Below are 23,049 nucleotides of genomic sequence, written 5' to 3' on the forward strand. Positions count from 1 at the left end.
GCTGTCAAAGCAGCAAGCTCAGCTTCTGTGCTTGAAGTGACTACTCTTCGTTGTTTGACTGCTTTCCAATGAATTGGACCTCCGAATAGCATCATCACATATCCTTGAGTGCTTTTTCGAGTGACAGAGTCATCAGCGAATGAAGCGTCTGAGGCGCAGTAGAGGACTCCTTTCCCTTTGCAGTTGAACTCGATAGCGAGGTATTTGTTGTCCTCAAGATATTGTAAGCATTCATATGCTGCTTTCTGGTGTTCAGAAGATGGATTTGATAGGAATTCTGCTAGTCTCGAGCTTGTTCGAGCTATATCTGGTCTGCTAATCACTCTAGCATAGTTGATTGATCTAACCTTCCGTTGATAGTAGTTGATTTCCTCTGGCGTAGCCTGACCAGGACTTGGGACCAGGTTATCTATTGCCATAGGTGTTTGGCGTCGCTTGGTTGAGGTTCTGATCTTGAATTCTTCAGTGACCTTAGATATATAGTTGTCGAGACTCATCCATAGTTGACGGGTTTTTCGTTCTCTTATTATTCTGACTCCTAGGAAGATACTCAATTCTCCCATATCTTTCATTTCATACTCCTTTTTGAGTTGTTGAACTGCTTCTTTTACTTTGGTTTCATGCTTTTTATGGTATATAACCCCAATATCGTCCACAAAGTGGAATACTATGAAGTATTGATTGGTGTAGATACAGTCATCTTCTTGGAGTGGGATAAGGCCAAGCTTCTTGAATGATCTCTCCAGATTCTTTTGCCATAGCAGTGGGCTTCGTCTCAATCCATATAGTGCTTTTCGCAGGGCAAGACAGTATCCCTCTTGTCTGAATCCTGGAGGAAACCAAACATAGACTTCCTCATCAATTGTGGCATGTGTAAATGCGTTGACTGCGTCCAATTGAAGAGTCTCTAAGTCAAATCTCGCCACAATTGCCATGAGACTTCGCAGCGATATACCAGCAAGCGTTGAGGCATAGGTCTCTAGTTCATTTGTCGGTTGGAGATCTCCTCGAACACAGATCCTCGCTTTGAACTTCTTGAGATATCCTTTGCTGCCCTTATATGTGAATACCCACTTCAATGGGATAATTCGCTGAGTGTCTTGATCAATATTGCCAAGATCAATCATTTCAAACGTGCCCATTTGCCATAGTGATCTGTTCTCAATATTCATTGCAGCAATCCATTTGTGACTGTATTGGTGTTTGATCGCTTCACTGTAATTCTTTGGAACTGGTGGAAGTGTCTTTTGGTGTGGATTGCCTAAATCATCTGCTGATGCATCCCATTGATCTCTTCCTTTTACTGTATCCGTAGATTGCAGTGTGAAGTGGGATTCTCTTGCTCTTCTCAGTCTTTGTGATGATCTTGTTGCTTCTGGTGGCTGTTGATTTGTTTGACCAAGAGGGGCTGATCGATTGTAGATGTTGTGATTTCTGCTGCCACGAGGTCTTCCCCTTCTCGCTATGTTTGGGATTACTGTGGAGGAATCTTGTGGTATGATTTCTTCTGGTTCCAATTCTATGACTGGTGTCTGTTGTAGTTCGAGTCGGTCTGTTGAGGTTTCCTCTATGGTCTCACTTTGATCCGATTGTTCTAGAGTTGGCGATACTTCTGGAGTTTCTGGAGTCTCCCTCACCCCCTCAGTTGTTTGAGAATCTGACAGCTGTACTGTTGGTGATAGAGAAGTGGGTGTAGGTAATTGAAAATCCCCTGATTCTTTCTCCTGCATCGGTGTTGCCGGTGTTGTTTCTTGAGCGGCTGGATTCGAGGCGGGTAGTGGCCCGGTAATATTATCGCTGAAATCTTCTCCATCCCAGCCAGCTGTGTCTAGGTCTTGTTCAATTGGATTTATGAATAGGATATCCATTTCTGTGAACTGGAATTCAAGTTCCATTTGGCTTAACTTGCTGGTATCCTCAATCCTTGGATCATACAGCGTGTTTTCGTCGAAAGTAACGTCTCTAGTTCTCATGACTTTTCCTATTGCTGGGATCCAGATTCTGTAGATATTTGTGCTGTCATAACCACATAGATAGCCAATATGAGCTCTTGGCGCAGTTTTGTTTGACTTTTCTATTCCTCTCTTGTAGTTTTGTGTCAAGGGGTAAGCTCTGCAGCCATATCGCCTCAAGTGTGCTAGTTGTGGCTTTTCAGCCCTCTTGTGGGTAGACTGTTGATGAGAGTTCAGCCAAGTGTTGACCAACCCCAATGGTGTCTGCCACTTGTGGCGTCTTCGAGGCAATCTGTTTGACAGATAAACTGCTGCTTTTGCCAGCTCTGGTGCCATCAATTCAGGAAAGCGAGATTGAAATCGAAGTGCTCTCATGATCATAAACACAGCACCTCCAGCTCTTTCTGCTGGGTTTTGAGCACCAGTGTACTCAGCTGATCTTTCAATCATATATCCATTCACAGCTGCCCATAGTTCAAACGCATTGCGTAAAGCAACCTCCCAATCTAGGCGTAGAATAGAGATTTTGATAAAGCACTGTCTCTCGAGGTATGCTGCTAATTCTGTCATAGCTTGTAGTCCCTCCTTTCGAGTACGAAGAGTTCTTATCCAGAAGAACCCTGACCAGCCATCGCTGACCAGCAGGATTACCTTCTCCCCATTGTATGCTTTGCTAAGTGTAAAGAAGTCGAGAGATAGATAATCTCCTACAGCAGTTGGCCAATGGTCTGGGTTTCTGCGGGAAATTTGGCGAGTTGCCTTCCCAACAGCACAGGCATCACATTCCACTTTTGTGATTCCTTTTATCTGTATCCCAAGAGCTGTTTTAAGTAGCTGTTCCAGTCCCTCAGCGCCTGGATGACCAAGTCTCTCATGCCACAACTTGGCTTCTGCTGATGATGTTGGGAGTGGTTGTCTTGTTGACTGAAAACCTTTGGTTGGTTTCCTTTCTACGGTTGGGCTGAATCTCACAGTCTTCTCGGTATTGCTGAACGAGGTATTGTTCAGCAGAGCTGGGCCAGCTTCAATAATGTATTGACCATATCGGTTTGGTGTTTTGAATAGAAGTCTGCCTTTTGAGTCGATAAGACCCGGTATTCCTGTTGTAAAGATGATCCCTTTTTGCTTCAGCGGTTCTGTCCCAAGGAGCGATGTTGGGTATCCAGGCACAAGCCATACATTTCTGACTTTGATCTCCTTGTTGTTGGATTTGCCGCCTTGGTTTGGTTTGATGATCATTGTGCCTTTCGCAATTGCATGTACATCTCCTCCTCCAGTGGTGAAGTCTTTTGTGACTGTGTAGTCGAGATCATGAAGTCTTGAGGAGTCGTTGCAGATGTGGAATCCTGTTCCTGAGTCTACTATCACACTGTCTGACAGTGGGAATCCTGAATAGAGACTTGCTTCTCCTTGATTGACGATAGTGACGAAAGATGAGAGTGATCCTTCTCTATCAGACACTTCTTGAGTATAGTGGGATGATGATTGTGTAGTGTTTCTCCAGTTTGAGGAAGATGTTGCTCGATCTGGGGACTTTTGAGACTGCTGATCGCTTGCCCCTTTTCGTAGTTTTTCAACTATTCTCTTTAAGTGTGGTTTCTTCTGGAGATACTTATTCAATCTTTCTAGTGCTTTCTTATTTTCTGGATTATCTTCATGATAGTTTGGGCCTCGCTTCTTAGGGTTGGCATGTTTGCAATCAACAAATCGGTGACTTTCGTTTGGGCAAGCTGCACACTTTTGCTCTCGTTTTGCCCCCTGTTTTATTCCTTGTTCGTTTTCTCCTTGCCAAGTAGCGAAACTCGTGTCTTTTAATGGAGCAGCATTCAGCCAGTCTGGGTGGAAAGTTCTCACCCAACTGCGGAAATCGTTAGCTTGCTCAATTCCAGCAGTCTTGCTGATCGAACTGTAGGTTGGGTCATCCTTGTATCGCTTTGTGAAGTCGTAAGAGGCAGATGTGTAGTAATCTGGTGCAATTTGCTTGACTGCTTTCAAGAACTCAGAGACTTGAGTAACTGGATCGCTGAGAGCAGGGATTCCGATTGTTTGGGCTTCATCCATGATTTCTCGATAGATTATGAGCCATCCTCCAAGTTTTGCTCTTTTGATTGATAGCATATGCTTGTTATATCTTTCCAATACCATTTGTTGTCTCCCAAAGTTGTCTGGCGCTAGCTGTTTTTCAAGAGCTTTTATGATATCCCTGACTGTTTGCTCCTTGCTGACTTGGCTGATATAAGTGGCTGCTACAGTGTTCATGATCCAACTGTGAATTTCTAGAAGACTTCGCCGAACCTGGTTGTATTGGTCTTTTTCTTCTTGATAGATAGCTTTTCCATAGCTGATAACGTTGCTATAGTTTGCTCGTTCTTCTTGTCTGAGGTCTTTTGGGTCTGGGAATTCCAATCTTGGCTTAGTATTAATCTTGGTTCCTTTTGGATTCACATAGTCCCAGACTTCATGAACGTTTGCCAGCATCTGTAAGTTGTTGAACCAGTGGTTCCAGTCGCTGTTAGTCTGTAGCCGCTGTGTGTATTTTGCAGTTTCCGTAGTTGAATTCATGATCTCTCTTGAAAAGAGAACTGGTCTCTTTCTTCTGATCGTTGTGCAGTTGGTTTTTCGCCGTGGCCAAGATTGAGTTCGTGACTAGACACTTCTTGTTTCAAGTTGGTGATTTTGTCGATTGTTGCCTAGAGGTTTGAGGGTATATAGCCAATCTCAACGCCTCAATTCTCAACAAAACGCAAGACGCCCCCCCTGTCTAATGAACCTGCCGTTTAGTGTAGTTGGTCTAGCCACCCAACTTGTAGCTATTCGCAAGGACCGTAAGACTGGCAAGCTCCCCTTCGTGGGTTCAATTCAGGGTTGTGGAGTTTTCGCAATTTGTAAAAAGTCTTATCGGTTCCGTTACACGAAGACTATAAAGTGAACCACCTGTTCGTCTTATCTGCCCGAAGCTTTCAGAGGCATAAAATGAGCAACTAGGTGTCTCTTCCGTTTCGTAATTCCAACCCTCCTGGCTGCGTATCAGTGGTATGGTCGAGCATGAACTTATATAAGGTTCAAGTTAAGAGTCCTGGGTTCAACTCCTCAGATGTGGTAAGTCCCCCTGAGTTGAGATGAACTTTTTGTGATTTTTTGATAAGTGTTGATGATATGAATTGATGACCAGAAGTTCTTTTGTGATTGAATGTTTCAACACTTCAACGTTCAGCCTTGTGTGATTGGAATTGATGTTTTGTTTGGTGGACTTGACTGCCAAAGTCTCATGGGTCGGTAACTTCGTCAATTGAGTGCCCTTGTCTATGGCATAAGTCTGAACTGCTCCCTTCTGGAAGTCGGTTTTTCAATTGGTAATTGTCACCATGAGGTACTGGGCTCATAACTGTCACGCAGTCAATTTGCCCACCACTTATGGGGTAAAAAAAGATGCTTCCATTCCTTAGAGACTGTCTAGGGGTTATTGGGTTGATTATATAACCGTCTATTCGGTAATTACCGATTTGAAGGTTTTCATGCACAAAATGACATCCCCGTTAGTTTTATATGGGAAACAATAGCCGGGTGCATGGGTTGAATGCATGCCCCGATATATGCAGTGGTCCGTGTGACAAAAAGCAAAGTGTGGGGTAATTTTTGTGTTGGGCAACCATAGACAACAAGAAATTGACGGCATCAGTACCAACATTTCGCTATTTCCTCCTCAAGAGCTGGCTTTAACAATGAAGGGCGACGTGTTGCCGTTGTGCCAAATAAGATTAGCCGAACTTCTGGGCAATCGAATGGGTAATTTTGACTAAGTCAACACACTCTGTTATTTGATTTTGGCATCGGGTTCGAGCTCAATGTCATTCTGGGTCAACTCCAAGAAACAGAGATAGTTGAAAGGATCGTTGATTATGCCGTGTCTATGGAGAAAACACATACCATTATTCCAAGGAAGAGAAAACTCGCGGTGCAGGTCACTTGAACCCAAGCTACCAAGATAATAACTAACAAAGCACACACCAAAAAAAGAAATTATATAAATAAAACAAACAGAAAAAAAGAAGAAAAACGAATTTGAATTGCCACCGAAAACCATATTTGCAGCTGTTGGCCACGAGTAAAGTTGTAGGCAGAAACCAAAGAGAACTTATCCGGAAACCCTTCGTTTGAACAGCCAATTAAGAGCATTGGATGTTGCCATATTTATTCTTGGTTGCCTCCCACCACGCCGAGGCTATCATTCCCGCGTTACAACTTGAAGCTGTCATGAATCTCAGGTTCAGTACGCCGTCAACATTCTCGCAATTGGGCACTGATACGGTACACGAATGCTTGAATTGGTTCAGGCCTGTCCAGAAATCTCCGCACATCTTCGGAGCGTCTGGGACATTATGCGCTTTGATTGTATATTGGAAAGCGACAAGATAGTTGTACTGTCTGCAGGAGGCTGTTGATTTTGCCAATGACAGTGGTATCGCTGAGAGTGAAATTGCGACTGCTTGGAGAAACTTGAACCTCATGCTGAGAGTGTTGTGGCTTGTGTGAATATAAGTGCTGTGCTGACCGAGTGGGTATCGCAGTGAAGATTCAGTTTGAGGCTAGCACTGGAAAAGATGGCTGAATCTTGGGAATCATGAGCTGCAATCGGCTGCTAAGACAGTAAATCTCTATAAGCCTGGGAGCAAGCTGGAAGGGTTTTATGCGGCGAGGAGTCTTGCTGAAGCGCCTGACAGAGACTTAAAATATGTTGCTTTAACGGAGTGTCTTCATCGACTCCATTCATCGGCGGCTCTACGGGCTATTGTACTTGGGGATGAAAATGCATACAGAAGCGAAAACCGAGATTAATTGATTGACCCCTTGGCTCACAAATATTTTGAGGCCTGCTTCTTTGTTCTGTTTGCTGTTTGGCAGTCGTTTTTATCGAGCACAAATACACATTTTTAAAGGAAATCATTTATTACAATTGAAGGGCAAAAGTGTCAACCAAGCTTCACAAAGAATCTTCTTCAGCAGGGATAGCTTTACCCATGCATTCTAGCCATCTTCTCGGGAGCTTCTCGGAAACTTCTCGGCTGAAAATCTAACCTGCGTGTGATGGGTTGTGTTGACTGTGCTTTAGCCATGGCGATCTTGCAAGCCGAACTTGTGTAGGCATTGAAACGTTGCTTCTCCCTGAGGTAAGGCCCTCAAAGACCCACGTGATTGGTTATTCGAACGAACATGATACGCATTTTTATTGTTTTACCATTAACCCTCAACTCAATTTAGCTTTGTTTTCTAGAGCTGAAGTTTCGGTCGATTGGCTGAATAACAATTCTACGATAGCTCGTCAAAGGAGGCGAGCCGCTGTCTTGAACCTCAAGAATCAAGTGGAGGGGAAGACCCCTTTCAAGCGGAATCTTTTCCCTAAACACCAAACACGACTTTTCTGCCGGAGCAATAACAACTTCGACCTTGCTTTTCTCCTCATTCAGTGGTTTAATTTCAAGATCAGAGACCTCTAGGCCGTGATACGTCTGCAGCGAACTAGGCTCGCGGTACTGGTACCACTTGTAGCTAAGTTTGTCACCATCAGGGTCATAGCTCTCGGATGCATCGAATGAAACAACACCTCCTGCGTCGGCGTCGACATGAATCGGTGTCAAACCAAGGTCGCCGTTGACTGAAAGAACTGGGTGGTGATTGACTTTGCTAAAATCGGATGTCAAGGTCCATTGCATGCGTGCCGCAAAGTCATCCTGGAAAGTGTTTCTCCAGCGCCAGATGGTGGCCTGGTTCGATCTGTGCGGCTTGCCATCAATACCAATAACGGTGTCAATAGCATCGGCAAAATGACCTCTTGCAGGAAGGCCCTTTGAGCTGACATTGGCCGGAATATAGCGCCCTCCCCAAGAACCGTAAATTGGCTCCTCGGGAACACCAAGGCCGTTTTGGATCAGATAAAGAAATGTGGGTGTATCTCCCTCGATTATGAACTCGAAGTTTGGGTAGGCCGCTCCCAACGGGCCGATTTGGACGTTTTCCTTGACCCATTCATGTGTCACCTTGGAGCCGTCGGGCCCTCCTTGGTCACCGGAGCAAGGGGCGGAGATTCCGGTCCATGCGGCGCACTGGTATTGGTTCCAGCCATGAACGGAACAGATGTAAAAGATTTCGGGCCACTGCTGGCGAATCCAAGCACCGCAGTCGTCCTGGTCGGAAATTGTGTAGACTCGCAATTTCTGACGCAGTGCGGCAGCGTCTGGGCGGTCGCGGATCTTGTGGAGGACTTGCGCAAGCACATTCACACCACCCCATACCAGAACCCAGAGGGGATCGGTGTCAGAAGATGTAAGTCGCTCGAGGAGCAGTTCACCACCTTCGCTGAGAGGAATATCGTCGCCGACAGCTTCCATGCCGTACACCTAATCATGCGACCAAGTCAGGAAATGGACGGTGAAGAGACAATCCGCATGAAGTGGGACAGCTTGTGACTCACAGGAGGACCAGACTTAATGAGGTCCCTCACGCTCTGGGCAGAGGGATATAGAGAACCGGAATGGGTATGGGCATTGAGGTTATCGACGACCTTCTCGTAGGCATCAACGATGTCATGGAGATTTTGCGGCGCAACCTTGTTTTTGAGCCATGTGGATGTAACGGCGACAACACCTTCTGTGCGGAACTGATTGGAATAGGTAAGATAACGGCAAAAAGATTCGGCGTCATCGGGCTCGTTGGTAATATCTGTCAAGATAAAAACTCTAGGCTTCGAAGGGAATTGCGTAAGGGCTGCTGTCCCTTGAGCTGTAGATTGCGCCATATTGTGCGGGGGGTTGTTCGCTGAGTCTATTGTAGTAGGATGGCTGGCCGGGTTTATCTTGGGGATTGACTCGGGATCGATTTGGTAATTCGGCCTGATGTTTTGGGGCGTCGAGTGGTATTAACGTTGTCGTTGTTGTTGTCGTCGTCGTCGTCGCCGTTAGTCTCCAAGCTTCAGGCTCACTTCTATGAGTTAAAATGACGGTTATCCGCTCGTTTAAAAGGGCCAAACTCTAATTCTTGGCGCTAAAATCTACAGTTCCCGCTCATCAACCTGTTATCGACGGAATAGGCAGTCAGAGGCTCCGACGAACGTTATGCGAGGGGTAAATCCAAGGATGTGGGCTACCGAATTATGGGGCAACTAAAATAGCACCGACTTAACTACTTGCGGTTGCCGCGATTGGGTAACTTGAACCACCATCGAACCCTTCCATCGAACCGACCCATCGTAACTGAGAAGTGAGAGCCTACAAATTCCGTATTGGTCCGGGGTCACACCACATTGCTTCCTTGGTTATTCCCTGGTCACGTCCCACCTCCGCATAATCCTGATACCCCACGGGGGCAGTTGGCCACGGTAGAAGTCTGTTGATGGTTCCCCTCAACTGGACTGATGGGCCCCATCCCCAGACTAGACCCCAGACGTCCGAATCGAGAACCAGAAGCTAATAATTATGATACTGTTTCGATCCTTAGTCCGTGAATCGCGTATTAAAGTCATACTTAGCCCTCAGTCTGAACTATTTGCCTCTTCGTCTTGAAAGTTGTAGCCTCAACATCTCTGCTGGTTTTCTCTTGTTTTGTCAGCAGATGAAGTACCTCAGTCATTCATCATGACTACATACAACGACGGCTACGAAGCCGAAAAAGTTGACTCACAGGCTAAACACGTCGAGCTGGGTGCCGACTCTCAACTGGCTCACGTTGCCGACCACGAAGACCATGAGACTGGCATCCTGAAGTCGTTTATACGTTATCCTTGGGCGTCGGCCTGGTGTGTCTACGCGTGTTGGACCATAATCCTTCTCAGCTTTGATACCCAAGCTGCCAGTTCCGTTGTGGGCATTCCGGAGTTTCGCAAAGATTTGTACGCCAAGCCCGGAGTTCCTGGGACCGAATCATATACTATGTTGGCCAACCAGTGCTAATTGCATTTACAGTGGTTACCTGTACAAGGGAGACTATGTCCTCCATGCCGTATGGCAATCGGCCTTCAATGGCGCCCCAGTTGCATCGTAAGCCTAGTGACCAGGTATCAGCCCTGCAATAACATACTAATGGCCGTTTATTTAGAGCTGTCATATCGTCGATTGCCTCCGCTGAGCTTGCTGATTACATTGGACGGAAGAAAGTCCTCGCCCTCGCCCTCATCATCTCTTTCATCGCTGTTGCCGTCGAGTTCGTCGCCACAACCAATGCCGTATTTTTTGCTGGAAAACTTCTTAATGGCATCATGGTTGGTGCTGTTGGCACCGTCATGATCAGCTACATTGGCGAGGTACAACTATTCCTCTGCTCATGACGTTAGCATAGCAGTGGTTAACATAATTTCTCTTTTCTAGATCACACCACTAGCACTTCGCGGCATCTTCACATGCGGCGTCGGTGTAGCTTATGGTATCGGCCCATTGGTTGCGTTCATCGTCATCAATTACACTGGACAGGTTCAGTCCCGCTGGGCATACCGTACCGTGTTTTGCTGTCAGTTCGGCTTCGCAGGAGTTGCAGCTCTCTTGTGGCCTTTCATGCCCGAGTAAGTATCCATTAACTTTGACCGCGGTGAAAGCATTTCGATCTAAACTAACCGTTGAAGATCTCCATGGTGGCTTGTTTCCAAGGGGAAGAAGGAAAAGGCACTCAAGAGCCTCCACAGACTTGGCCACACTGGCGAAGAGGGAAAAGCAAAACTTGCCCTCATTGAGCTCACCCTCGAGGAGGTTCGCGCCGAAACCCAGGGTGTGACATACTTGGAATGCTTCAAGAAGTCGAACCTACGTCGCACCATCATTAGCATTATGCCTCTAATTATCCAGGCTTTTAGCGGCATCTCGTTTGTGGCAGGATATTTTACGTATGTTTGGTCAACAGTTTCCTTCTCCCCGATATCCCTTGGCTAATAACACACTAGCTATTATCTTCAATTGGCCGGTTATTCGACTTCAATGAGTTACCAACTGCAAATCGCCCAGCCAGTCCTGTCCATCGTAGGCAACTTGATGGCCGCTGCTGTGGTCGATAGATTAGGCCGGCGGAACCTGACGTTCTATGGCCTCGCCATCCTGACGACGTTTCTTCTCATCACTGGAGGTCTTGGAACTGGCACCAGCCAGCCAATGATCAAAGGGACTGTGGCCTTCATTCTCATTTACAGCTGGTGGTACAACGTGTCAATCGGGTCAACCGCCTTTTCCCTTCTCTGCGAAACCTCCACGTCCCGTCTGCGCGTCAAGACTGTCGCTATTGGCTACGCCTCACAAAACTCCATTAATGTCATGTGGCAGTTTGTCATTCCATACATGTTCAACCCTGATAAGGCCAACCTCGGCGCCAAGATTGCCTTTATCTTTGGTGGTTTGTGCTTCTTCTCGCTGATCTACCTCTGGTACTTCCAGCCCGAGACAGGAGGTCGGTCTTACCAGGAACTCGACGAGATGTTTGCCAAGGGAATCCCAGCCCGAAAGTTCAAGACATACAAGACAACGGTGCAGCAGCAGAATGAGAGTGCTGCATTGGACATGGCGCGTTGAGGTTTAATACCGGGATTATCTTGAGTCCACTTTGTTTGTTTAGTGTGGGTGCTAATGCAGAGGCAGTTGATAAAGGGGTTATATAGGTATTCAAAGTCATCTTCTCAGGAAACTCACTTACAAATGGTGGCTACCTAGTTCGCCCAAGCTTGACATTTAAAACGAGACACTTCTTGAAGCCTCGGTTACAAATATCCTTCAATTAACAACTGGTCGTACTAATTGTGCAAGAGAACATCCTTCTGAGCATTTCTGACACGTTCCTGCACCCAGTGAGGCCATGCACGCAATCCCGCAACCCACGTGTACTCTTCCGGAATACAAACGTGACCACTGCGCCCTGATATAATTTGCTGAAATATCCGGTCTACCACAAGCTCAGGCTCAAGTAGTAAGGCCTTGAATTTTCCCTTGCTGTGGACTTTCTCGATGAGGGCTGTTCTGATGTACGTTGGATATATGATGCTGTAACACCAGATAGACGTAAACTGTTAGTCCTGATTTGAAACACTACTTGTCTAAGGGGGAAAAGAAAGTTAAATTACCTCGTTCGGACTTTTGGTGCATTGTAACGATGCCGGAGTTCCTGCGCAAGACCCTCGTGGAACGCAATAGCGCCAATCTTAGAGCTGGCATAGTCTACATTCTGTACGCCAGTGACGAAGCTCGCCATACTGCCGACAGTAACAATGTGGCCATGGTTTCGCTTGATCATTGACGGTAGAAACTCCTTGACAAGCAGGAAACTTGCAATGATATTCACGTCAAATACATGGCGGATTTGCTCCTCGGTTTCATCGAGGATGGTGGAGATTTTCATCACGCCGGCGTTGTTTACCAAGACCGTGGGTTCGCCATGATCATGTCGGATGCGGCTTGCAACTTCCCTAATGGAGTTCGTATTGGTGATATCAGCTTCGTAGAAATACGCGTTTGATGCTGGCTAAATGTCAACTTGGAAAGTTTTTTAAGATATCGCTAAAAAGCGAGAAACAGCCAATCGACTCACGTAATGGAGTTGGCGGTGAGGCTACATCAATACTGATGACTTTGACGCAGTTCTTTGCCAGCTTTCGAACCAGCAAGTCTCCCAAGCCACCGGAACCGCCGGTAACTAAAACCAGTTCTCTTCGCCAGTCGTAGGTGTCCTGAGTGAAGTTGTTCAACATGGCAGCACCCAGCAAACTGCTGGCTTTCTTGGTGGCTGTCCATCCCAGTACTATCGCAACAGCAACTCTGAACCAAACCTTGCGAGGTAGCAGCTGCAAGAGGTTCAATAAATTTAGGTTTCGAAGCGAACTAGGTAGTTTACTGGATATGCCGGAGGGAGCATGGCTGATTGATTTAGACATGATACCGCGCAGAACAGTGACGACAACGATGGAATAGTATGTTGATAGGTCTCAAGGTAAGCTGATTCTCATCATGAGAGAAGGCTGCGTTAATTGATTATCATGCGGTAATTAAACCTTATGGTGGTCGGCTTGATCTCACCCCCGCAGCTGTAATAGCCTTTAAGCTTCGACTGCGACGTCAGTTGGTCTCACTCCGCATTGTAAGCCGAGGCTTCGGTGTAGCATATTCTCCCAAAAAAACAGCCCCCAAATATCTTGTGCAGGATAATTTTGCGCATCTCATCACATTGCATAATTCAACTGACGCCCGACCCTCCAGTGGACTTCACCCGGATTGACACTTTTGATTTTTCGTGCTCTGCAGCTGATTATCCAAGTGTACATACGCAAAATCCGTCACGAGTCCAAATTATTATCAAAGTCCCAAGGGCAGATTACAATACAATCCATTTCACTTGGCACAAGTCGTGCACATGGGTTACACCATTGAAGATCGGTTTATCAGGTCGAGTCGAAATGAACTGAAAATCGCCATCTCCATTTACAAACCGGATGGTCTAAGACGACCGGTTCCGACTATTGTTATGGGCCATGGAATCGGAGCCATCAAGGCCGCGGGCCTGTCTCCCTTTGCCAGCGCCTTTACCTCCGAAGGCTATGTGGCTGTCACGTTTGACTATATTGGCTTTGGAGAAAGCGATGGCTCTCCACGAAACGTACTCAACGTCCAGGATGAGCTGCAGGACTTCCGCGACGTCTTGAGTTGGGTACGTGAGCCGGAACAAGACGATTGGGTCGATTCTTCCCGCATTGTTGCATGGGGGAGCAGTTTCGGTGGCATGCACGTTACGGCTCTCTTGAGCGAAGACCGCGACCTTGCTGCGGGAATTTCGCAATGTCCTCTAGTAGATGGCCTCGCGGGTTGTCTGAAGATTCCGTTGTTTAGGTCGCTGAAGCTGGCCGCTACAGCGACAGCAGATATTTTTGGCTGGCTTACGGGAGCCACGGAGCCACAGTATGTCAAACTGGTCAGTGATGGGTCCACGACGGCCATTATGGCTTCGCCGGAAGTCGCAGAGGGATGGAATAGACTAGCACCGGAAAATGGGACAGAGTGGCCGAACATGATTGCTGGGAGGTCTCTGTTGAGTATCCTCACATCCCGACCGCTATTTCAAATTCATAAGAGCACCCAGCCTTACCTTATTGTGCTACCGACATGGGACCATGAAGCTTCGCTGGATGCTGCGGAGGAGTGTGTGAGGCGGGCGCCTTTCGGAGAGGCACTTAGAGTCGACGGCGGTCACTTTGACCTTTATGAAGGTGGTATTTCGTTTGAAAAGAATGTCGAAGGACAAAAGCAATTTCTGAGGCGAGTCCTTGGAACATGAGTTGGCTCAGCCATGTTAGCTTTGTTTCTCGGGGAATTGCAAAGCAAGAGCATGAAGCTATACTTAAATCACTAACGTCGCACACCCACTTCTCGCACACCCCCACATTTCGCACACCCATAAATTGGGTCATCATGAGGTATTCATCAACTTCATAACTATAAGTCTGATTCGTCTCCTGCAACTGTGATACTATCGCCAGTTTTAATAGGTAATTCAGGCTCGCTAGATTCATCTGAGCTATCCTCAATTTCGCCAGCCTCAATTTGGGCTTTGTGAATTGCCTCAATGTTGGCAAACTTCGAATTTGGGCTCATTTGGACCTTACGCCGCTTCCGTACCATTCCAGCCTCAACTTCTGCTTCCAACATTGCAATCTTCTTCTCTGCTGTAGCCAATTGATAGTCCTTTTCATCAAATCCCTTTTGAACCTTCCGAAACAACAGTCGCTGGGTTTGCTGATCTTTATCCAACTTGCTGAATAAGCTAAGTTGATCATATAGATCAACTGTCTTCTTGGGCGTTGACCAGGCTACTATGGATGTAGCAGATGCCCAGTTTTCGTCTTTTCCACCATCAGAGGCCCTCATAGGCGTAGAATAGCCTGGCTTCGAGGGCTTGGAAGCATTCTCAAGCAGTAGAGGGCTCATGAGCGGTCGAGCTATCGAAATGGGCCATAGTCCTGTTGCTTTCCAGCCGCTTCTGATATTCTTGCTTGAAAATGCCATCTGGCGTGCTTTTCCATAGCAGGTAAGAAAGTTCCGTTTGCCTACAACTGTAGAATCGTTGTGTTGAATGAGGTATCCAAGCTCTTTTCGATAGGTCGCCTTGAGAGGCCCAAAGACTGCTTGGTCTAGAGGTTGGAGAACGTGGGATGTATGTGGCGGTAGGAAAAGGAGATATATCTTGTGTTTATAACAGAGATACATAAATTCTGTTGTTTCATGACTGCCATGACCGTCTAGGATCAATAGTCTCTGCTCAGAGGGATGATCAGGCTTAGTCAGAGGGATAAAGATGTTCTCAAGCCATTCCACAGCTGTAGAGTCTGAAGTCCAGCCATTCTCAGTTGCTGTGAACTTCCAACCACTGTAAATATCACGTTTATGGATATCAAGAGGAAACCATTGTTGTTGAACCGATTTCCCTCGATAAATAACAAGTGGAGGAAGCGCCTGACCAGTTGCAGAGACACACTCAAGCATAGTTGTCCAAGCCCGAGACCCAGGCTGTTTTTTTCGCATTGATGAGCTTTCTGATGATCCCAGTACTAAGCCATTTGATCCTCTGCCTTCTAGGATACCAGTTTCATCCATGTTATAGCGATGATGTGGTTTGATCGCCTTGATCTCTGGAAGGGCGAGTTGTTGAAACCATTGCCTGATTACATTAGTTGAGGCCCCATTGACACGCTTAGAATCGATGGCTCTAGCTCTATGAACCTTGATTGATGGATTTCTCTTAATAAAGAACTGAATCCAGTTTCTCCCAAGTGGCTGGGTAGTGCCTCTGATGTCTAGGATTCGCTGGGCAAATTCCTTGAGTTGTTGATGTGTTGGCGGCAGCCCTAACGCCGCCTGGATACGCACCCATTCAGCTAAGTGACTTTCCTGTGCTGGAGATAGCTTCTGGAAGCTAGAGAAAGCTACATTTCTTGCCTGTGAACCCTTTAATCGAGACTGGAGGGTTGATGGTGGAATTCCAGCATCATGAGCTGCCTTTCGGACACTCTGCCCACTTGCAACTGCATTGAGAGCTTGATTGACTTCTGTTTCCGTATACTGGCCCATTAAGCGTATAAGAGTAACTATTCAAAGAATTATAATAATCGCTGTAAAAGTGGTGAAGATATTAAAGAATGTTGAAGAGGGTAAAATTCTACATGAGCGATTTATGGGTGTGCGAAATGTGGGGGTGTGCGAGAAGTGGGTGTGCGACGTTAACACGGTCCATTGATGTCCCCAAAAATGGCCTCGACCGCGAGTAGCGAATGTGGTTAGTGGCGGTTTTCTCTTAGTTTTCAAGTTGTGGGAAACGGGGTGGTATTATCTCAGAGTGAAAGTTAAGTGTCAGGGCACCGTACCTGCCAACCCGGTTATGCTTTGTATTTTCTAACTTAGTCATATTATACTCTTTAAGCACCAAATGTCGAATGTAGTTCGATGCCTTATCAATGAGCCAGATCAATGATTGGCGTGGGAGAAGATCAGGGTACTAGAATACGTGATACGAGGAGCAATTAGGTACACTTCCAAGTGTTCTACAGAACAAAAATGATCCGGCAGTTCCATTCAGAATAGCTGCGAATTATCGTCATTGATGGAAATGACCGATAAGACCGTTTGATAGAGTTCTGCTGTTTGTAAAGGCGTCTTAGTACCATGGTTTTCTGAAAGTAAACCGTCAACCGTCCATCTACATGGATAGTAATGTGTGGGCTCGCTATATGATAAACTTACTTTTGCTGGCTATCTCCGGTTTGTAAAATTTTACTTATATCAACAAACATTTCTAATTCAAGGGCCAGATTAACAAACACCCGAAAGCATACTTCACCCCCAAAAGAAAACAACAGAGAACCATCAATGAAAATGCACTGGTTTGGAATAACTATGATCAGCCTCGGGCTTGCACAAGTTAGCTTCGGGTTCGACCACCATCATGATGGTTTAAATGTCAACGAGCGCCTTGACTGTTACCGGGAAACAGGCTGCTTCAACATAAGAAACTATCAGTGCAAAGACGGATACACCTATGTCGGGTTTGATCGGCATGTATGCGACATCGTAAGTACACAGCACTTTTGACTGATGTTGGTAACCGGCATTTACCGAAGCAAGGGCTGACAATGTCGGGAACAGAATGGTCTTTTTATCAAACAGCCTGGATTTGGGCTCCCAATCTGTTGCAGCAACCGCACTGTTGCGTCTTTCGGGGTTAATGAAAAGGGAAAGCCCCGACGCTGTGAATGGAGAGGAAAGCCAGATCACTGTAACGGAGCCGGAATTGCCAATGAAGTTGTTTTATTCAAATCAGCCAGAGGCGGGTTCCCTTCCGAGTTCAACGGAGGCTTGGAAGATTATTATTGCTGGTTCGGTTCCAAGTACTTCACGTGTCCGTTGCCTGGCTGGGATGAACTCACGAAAGAATGCCGATGGACCGAGTGGTAAGTTACTGTGACACTTTTCGGCGGCATAGCATTTCCGTCCACGATTGTTACTTGAACAGCTAACATTCAGCACCAACAGCCAAGGAAATTGTGAAGAAGGCGAAACCGAAATAGCCCACGCTGTCGATGTAGACAACAAGTGCCCTCCTGAAGCCGTACGTAATCAGAAGACTCGAGTAAGGTACTGCTGCAAGAACAAAAAGCGGCCATTTTCAAACTGCCACTGGGTCGGGCAGGGGAATTGCGATGATAATACTTGCAACCCGAGTGAGGTCACCGTCAAGAGAAGCGGCGTGGGTGATAGCGATAGTTGTAAATGTGAGTATTGATCGCCGGGGTTAAAGTTACTGAGCTAATTTAAATCAGCTGGGCGTGAGAAAAGTTTATGCTGTACGCCGGAGTTTTAAGCAAATTGCCGTCATTGGATACTTAATTATTACAAAGTAAAGACAACTTCACCTCTAATCAAATCACGTCCGAAGCTCACACGATTCAAGTTGTTATTTGTACAAAGACTACTTGACGAAGCTGGAAGCCAAAGAATTATATGTTACCTAAGGTAATTCAGGTAGAGACCAGAACAAGGCAATATGATTGGTAGTCTCCTCTCCTAGCTAGCAAGTCATGCCAGTGAGAAAGGGAAGGAGCAATCAAATATAGTATAAATACTGAGCTGCTAAAGCAGGTTTTGTGGAACATGGATATAGAATAACACTATTATCAACTCATGTATGCCACTAACTTCGAGGCTTAGTCCCAAGCAAAAAGAACCCGTCGACCTGTAAATGGTTTACCTCGCAACACAGTCACATCCAGCCAGTAGCCGCAAGCCAATGGGATGTAAGCTGTCCTGTCTGGGCTACGATAGCCCCAAAATCCATGCCTACTTGCCTTTTGACGAGCGAGCTTAAGGGAAAATACACCAAATACGGTCTTTTTGTATGAGAATTGTTTGACACATTGAGTACTTTTCACTTTATTCTGTAGATGCTCTACGAGAGAATCGTTCGACAAAAAGTAGAAAGCGTGGGTATTATTTGCACGCAGCTGAGCTTAAGGAAGCAACTAAACGAAAACAACAACATCTCAAACACTCTATCTCGACTCGGCAAACTTCATCCACAATGGCTCATGCATCAACCTGTCCAAGCAGTTCTCTTCAACCCCGACAAGGATCTCCATTCCTCCATTCGGCAATATTGGAAGAATAGTCTGCAGTCCATTGATAAATCCAACGTGCGGTGAGCGAACAGCTTCAATACTATTACCAAGGACTGAGCCCCATTGAACATCATAAAGTGAAAAGCTAACCCACGAGGTCAGAATGCAGTTGTTACCTGGAACGTCGAGAAGCGCAGTGGGAAGAATGCGATTGATGTCCTCCAGGCTATCAATCAGCGTTGTAACGTCATCAACAAACTGGTTGTCTGCACGAAGTAACGCTTCGCGAACCATGATGGCTAGGTCAGCGAGGTTTGCCGATCCAATAATCTTACGAATCGGAGCAGAGGCCGCAACATAGCCGAGGAAGCAGCCCATAGTATCCGGATGAACTGGTGGATCAGTGCGCTGGCGACCGTCGACGGCAATGTTGAAAACAGACACCGGGTCGCCCTCCAAAGTCTCAAGAGGGGATTGCACAGCCATGACTGTGCGCCATAGCAGAGCCGCGAGGGCGTCGTTGGTGGAGATCCAAGTCTGCTTCGTCGGCACCGTTGCGTTTTGCGGTGAGGCTTCGGCCTTGAGTCTAGCAAGGGACTCGGGTGAAAAGTAGAAGACCTGTCCGCGGTGGTTCTCTGAGAGCATATTGGGAGGCATACCCTGCGGCGTAAAGGGCAAAACAGTATATTCCGGGTGATCTTCAATTTGTCCCTTGTTCTCGCCAGAAGGGCTCATAACCCGTTGGCGGTCTTTGAGAAGAGCTTCGCTGAGATTGAAAGGGTTGGCGACCTCCAGGCCTTGTGCACGGCGGCACTCTTCCGCCCATATCTTGGTCCAGATAAGGAATGTCTTTCCATCGCCAAACATGTGATAAAAACACCAAGACAGGATGAGGCCGCCTTGAATGAAGTTGGCTTGGGGCAGTGAAACAGGGAGGCGCTCGCCAGGGTACGGCCAGACGGACCGACGCATGAAGGTGTCTGCATTGAAGGAGGACATAGGGAAGGCCTTGGACTTGAGCTCGGCGTATGTCATTGGGAAGGCACTCGGTGCTCTTAGGTCCTTGACTGTGATACCCTCTACTTCTCCAGGAGGGAGTCTTTGAAGCTTCAAGATCCCGCCTTGTCTTGCGTTTACATCGGGGACAGCTTCACAGTCCATGACTGCAATTCTCCTTTGAGCGGCTTCATAACCTTCTCTAAGGATGGAAACCGTCTTTTCAATGTCGTAGTCTTCTGGTAGCTGAAAGGGGAAGATGTACCGGATGTAGCCCTTGGGGCCGATACGCTCCAGAGGCGTAAGACCAGGGATTTCTGTCCAACCTGATGAAGAACCCATGATGGATAGATGAAAACGGTATAAAATTACAAACAAAGATGCTATATGCTTGGCTAGAAAAACTGGAAGAGACGATATGAAGGGGATACGGTAGATTTATTCAAGCGCGGTGCATCATAGTGGTCGCCCTCTTCTGCAGAGCGCGGAAAACAACTCTTTCAGCCAGGAGCAATGTGGCCGCGCCCCGGCCCTACATTCGGATCGTGTTGGAAGCTGCCATATTGAGCACCAGGGTTTCATTCAAGGTGTCGGGTTGTCGTGCTGGGTTGCATAATGACAGCAGGTGGAACTGGCCAAGTCCTTAACCCTGGCCACTCTGGTTGAGGCATTTCAGCCGATCAAGATGTGGTATCATCTTTCCAACAAAACCCTGGTTCACTCTTAGCGAAAAAGGATGGCATAAATTCTGTGTAAGTGAGACAGAGTACTACTAGAGTATTAGTGCAGAATTCTGAGCTTAGCAAAGTTTGACCTGCCCAAAGGAGTTTTGAAGGATAACTTGAAAACCCCATTCAACCCTGAGTCCGGTCATTTACGTATTCCTCGACACTTGTGATTCGAGATATGCCTAATAAAGTGTTAAAGGCAACCTGGTGTTCGTACTTTGGAGATCTTTCAATGCCCTGACCGGAGCAGTTTTTGTCTGTTGATATTTACCCAAATATCAACCCACGCTTAAGAACACTTATCATTACGAAAAAAGGCCTCCTTCTGTTCCTGAATCTCAAGGTAAGGGTGGTTGTGCAAGATCCAGCTTTCAAGAGTAGCAACCCCACATTTCCCTCGGAGCGCCTTCTAGATCTGTTCATCTGATAATTTTGGCTGCATGCGAAGCGGTGGTTGTGCTTCTCGCGTATCCAGGGTGCTTAATTTCGTTACGAAACACTTGCACCAACAGTAACTACGACTCCTGGTTGGAGGGAAGAATAGACATTTCGTTCAAACATGCATATATCCCTTGTCCGGGGAGACTGGATATGCGGAACGAGTCCCACCTACCGGGCTACAATCGTATCATTGCGATGTTTATCAACCAACAACAACTTTTGACCCTTGCACAGCGGACAGGCCTACAACATCCCAGTAAATTCAGTCGATCAAAGGGCAACGATCAACAAGTTTCTCTCATTTACCAAGACGTGGCCACATCCAAGAACACATGATTGACATTGCTGGCAAGTCAAACTGAAGACCCAGCAGGAGGCTTCAATCTCGGTTACCTTCCCATCCATGAGTTTCATCTTTCTGTCAGCCTCTATAAGGCCTTTCCTTCAATTTCTCATACTATCTTTGCATATGCTAGTACCATTCCCCCCAGGTATATATCAAAAGAAGGAAGATCATGCGGGCTAGTCCGTGGTGTGGGTGGGTGTATCTGTGGAGCCATCGTCTAGGATATTCGACAACCAACAACCAACACGAGTCCAGACTCACCCTAGAGATATAATTTCTTTTCTCGCGACCGGAACACCTTCCCCGCGAAGAATGCACGCGAGGTAAGCACCTTGTTAGTCAATTGCAGCTGCAAGACGTAGAGAAAAAAAAAATCGCGTTTTAGGTGAGGAATACGCACATGTAAAGATGTGATAGATTTCGTCCCATTCGCCATGATTTCTCGTCTTGCTTGACTCTAAGGCGTTTCCCCTTTGATGATGGAACCCAATGGCGACATTGTCGAGGTTTTTGGTCCGCCGCCGGACGGTTTGGACATTTTTGAAAGCAGCGTCGCGCAGAACAATGCTGCGGTCATTATTCTCGCGGTTTTAGCATCCGCTGCCGTGGGACTGCGAATCTTGGCCAGATGCCTCCAAGGAAGCAGTCTGAAAGCTGATGACTGGACCATTATCATATCTCTGGTAAGTCTTCAAGAATTTGCTTAAACTACTAATCATTCCGTGCAAGGTGGCGCTGACATTCCGGTAAATAGCTCCTCGTAGGAGCCACTGTTGCTCTGAGCATCGCTGGCGGCATATACGGCGCCGGAAACCACATTTGGTCATTCACGCTCCCTGGAGTCACACAGATATTCAAAGTAAGCAAGATTTCCGTTGTTTTCATTGTGCTTACCGTTTCCTAACAACTTTACCCTCCTACAGATCCTTTACGCCTACACGTTTGTGTACGGAACAGCCTGCGCCGCCATCAAAATTTCCATATTGCTCTTTTACCAGCGCATATTCGTTTCGAGAGCCGCTTCCTTCAAGTTGTCTATACTATTCGGCTATTTCCTCTCCATATCCTACCCCATAATCATATGGGGGACGATGGGCACCGCCTGCAAGCCCCTATCATTCTATTGGAACCAGTTCATCGGCACCAAGGGGAAGTGCATTGACCTAAACACATTCTATCTCGCCCTGGGTATCATCAACATGCTCAACGACGTCATCATTCTACTGATACCGATTCCACAAATCCTAAAGCTCCAGATGTCTGGGAGAAAGAAGTTTGCTGTGTGTACCATCATGCTTCTGGGCAGTTTGTATGATCCTACCGTTTTTAGGCGCGACTACCTACAAGGAATCCCGAGAAAGCGATGCTAACTTTCAAAAAAGTGTCTGCGTCGCCAGCGTCGTCCGAATATGGTTTCTTCACAAGCTCTCCATTGCCATCGACATCACTTTCGCGATGGGAAACGTCTTCATATGGTCAGCGCTCGAACCTTCTGTCGCCATCGTCTCCGCGTGTCTTCCGCACCTGGCGCCCCTCAGCCACCTCGTGCGCCGCAAGATCTCGTCCAAGAACCGCAGCAATGGCCACTCTGCCCCGTTGCCGGACAGAGCGCCATGGAGATCAGGGAGGAGTGGCGCGGAGGATAGGTCGCAAACTGGGGCCGGCGCGCTGTTCACGTATGGAGGATCGCGCTTCGCTTTTGGGAATAGCAAGGATGGTAGGGCGAAACTCGGCGAGGTGGATGATGAGATTGGGCTTACCAACCGGATTCCCGTGGGTGACGTCGTAGTCAAGAGTATGTCTGCCGCATCGGGTTCGGATGAAAATATCAACAGTCGGTCGGTCGTTGTCCAGTCTAGCTTTACGCAGGAGAGTACGAGAGTACGGTAGCTGCAGAGCTGGACACTTAACAGCTATGACATTCTTAGCCAAAGCAAAAAAAAAATCAAGAAAAAAGAAAATAAAAAA

The 23,049-nt window shown here is 46.9% G+C and overlaps 9 protein-coding genes across 9 annotated transcripts; 4 read left to right on the forward strand and 5 right to left on the reverse strand.

Moving 5' to 3' along the window:
* Positions 1–6,118: 6,118 nt before the first annotated feature.
* Positions 6,119–6,460, reverse strand: CTRU02_213028 (uncharacterized protein; the record flags this gene model as incomplete). Its single annotated transcript, XM_036721591.2, has 1 exon — positions 6,119–6,460. One exon carries the CDS (start codon positions 6,458–6,460, stop codon positions 6,119–6,121), a length of 342 nt encoding a protein of 113 aa, XP_036586760.2.
* A 747-nt stretch (positions 6,461–7,207) lies between these two features.
* CTRU02_213029 (cellulose-binding protein) lies at positions 7,208–8,745 on the reverse strand (the record flags this gene model as incomplete). Its single annotated transcript, XM_036721592.2, has 2 exons — positions 7,208–8,347; positions 8,422–8,745. 2 exons carry the CDS (start codon positions 8,743–8,745, stop codon positions 7,208–7,210), a joined length of 1,464 nt encoding a protein of 487 aa, XP_036586761.2.
* An 835-nt stretch (positions 8,746–9,580) lies between these two features.
* On the forward strand, positions 9,581–11,494 carry CTRU02_213030 (maltose high-affinity maltose transporter (alpha-glucoside transporter); the record flags this gene model as incomplete). The annotated part of the gene is made up of 6 exons (XM_036721593.1): positions 9,581–9,834; positions 9,908–9,982; positions 10,041–10,245; positions 10,310–10,500; positions 10,561–10,818; positions 10,876–11,494. 6 exons carry the CDS (start codon positions 9,581–9,583, stop codon positions 11,492–11,494), a joined length of 1,602 nt encoding a protein of 533 aa, XP_036586762.1.
* Positions 11,495–11,712: 218 nt separating this feature from the next.
* CTRU02_213031 (uncharacterized protein) lies at positions 11,713–12,846 on the reverse strand (the record flags this gene model as incomplete). The annotated part of the gene is made up of 3 exons (XM_036721594.1): positions 11,713–11,959; positions 12,040–12,433; positions 12,504–12,846. 3 exons carry the CDS (start codon positions 12,844–12,846, stop codon positions 11,713–11,715), a joined length of 984 nt encoding a protein of 327 aa, XP_036586763.1.
* Positions 12,847–13,322: 476 nt separating this feature from the next.
* On the forward strand, positions 13,323–14,240 carry CTRU02_213032 (alpha beta hydrolase; the record flags this gene model as incomplete). The annotated part of the gene is made up of 1 exon (XM_036721595.1): positions 13,323–14,240. The coding sequence occupies one exon, from the start codon at positions 13,323–13,325 to the stop codon at positions 14,238–14,240; it is 918 nt and encodes a 305-aa protein (XP_036586764.1).
* A 158-nt stretch (positions 14,241–14,398) lies between these two features.
* Positions 14,399–15,556, reverse strand: CTRU02_213033 (transposase; the record flags this gene model as incomplete). Its single annotated transcript, XM_036721596.2, has 1 exon — positions 14,399–15,556. The coding sequence occupies one exon, from the start codon at positions 15,554–15,556 to the stop codon at positions 14,399–14,401; it is 1,158 nt and encodes a 385-aa protein (XP_036586765.2).
* A 1,624-nt stretch (positions 15,557–17,180) lies between these two features.
* CTRU02_213034 (uncharacterized protein) lies at positions 17,181–17,523 on the forward strand (the record flags this gene model as incomplete). The annotated part of the gene is made up of 2 exons (XM_036721597.1): positions 17,181–17,406; positions 17,489–17,523. 2 exons carry the CDS (start codon positions 17,181–17,183, stop codon positions 17,521–17,523), a joined length of 261 nt encoding a protein of 86 aa, XP_036586766.1.
* A 981-nt stretch (positions 17,524–18,504) lies between these two features.
* Positions 18,505–19,908, reverse strand: CTRU02_213035 (enoyl- hydratase isomerase family; the record flags this gene model as incomplete). The annotated part of the gene is made up of 1 exon (XM_036721598.1): positions 18,505–19,908. The coding sequence occupies one exon, from the start codon at positions 19,906–19,908 to the stop codon at positions 18,505–18,507; it is 1,404 nt and encodes a 467-aa protein (XP_036586767.1).
* A 1,652-nt stretch (positions 19,909–21,560) lies between these two features.
* On the forward strand, positions 21,561–22,971 carry CTRU02_213036 (pth11-like integral membrane protein; the record flags this gene model as incomplete). The annotated part of the gene is made up of 4 exons (XM_070205963.1): positions 21,561–21,764; positions 21,836–21,940; positions 22,005–22,398; positions 22,460–22,971. 4 exons carry the CDS (start codon positions 21,561–21,563, stop codon positions 22,969–22,971), a joined length of 1,215 nt encoding a protein of 404 aa, XP_070060356.1.
* Between the last annotated feature and the right edge of the window lie 78 nt (positions 22,972–23,049).

Source organism: Colletotrichum truncatum (genome assembly GCF_014235925.2).
Source record: "Colletotrichum truncatum strain CMES1059 chromosome Unknown Contig_0009, whole genome shotgun sequence".
In the NCBI taxonomy this organism is placed as follows: Eukaryota; Fungi; Ascomycota; class Sordariomycetes; order Glomerellales; family Glomerellaceae; genus Colletotrichum; species Colletotrichum truncatum.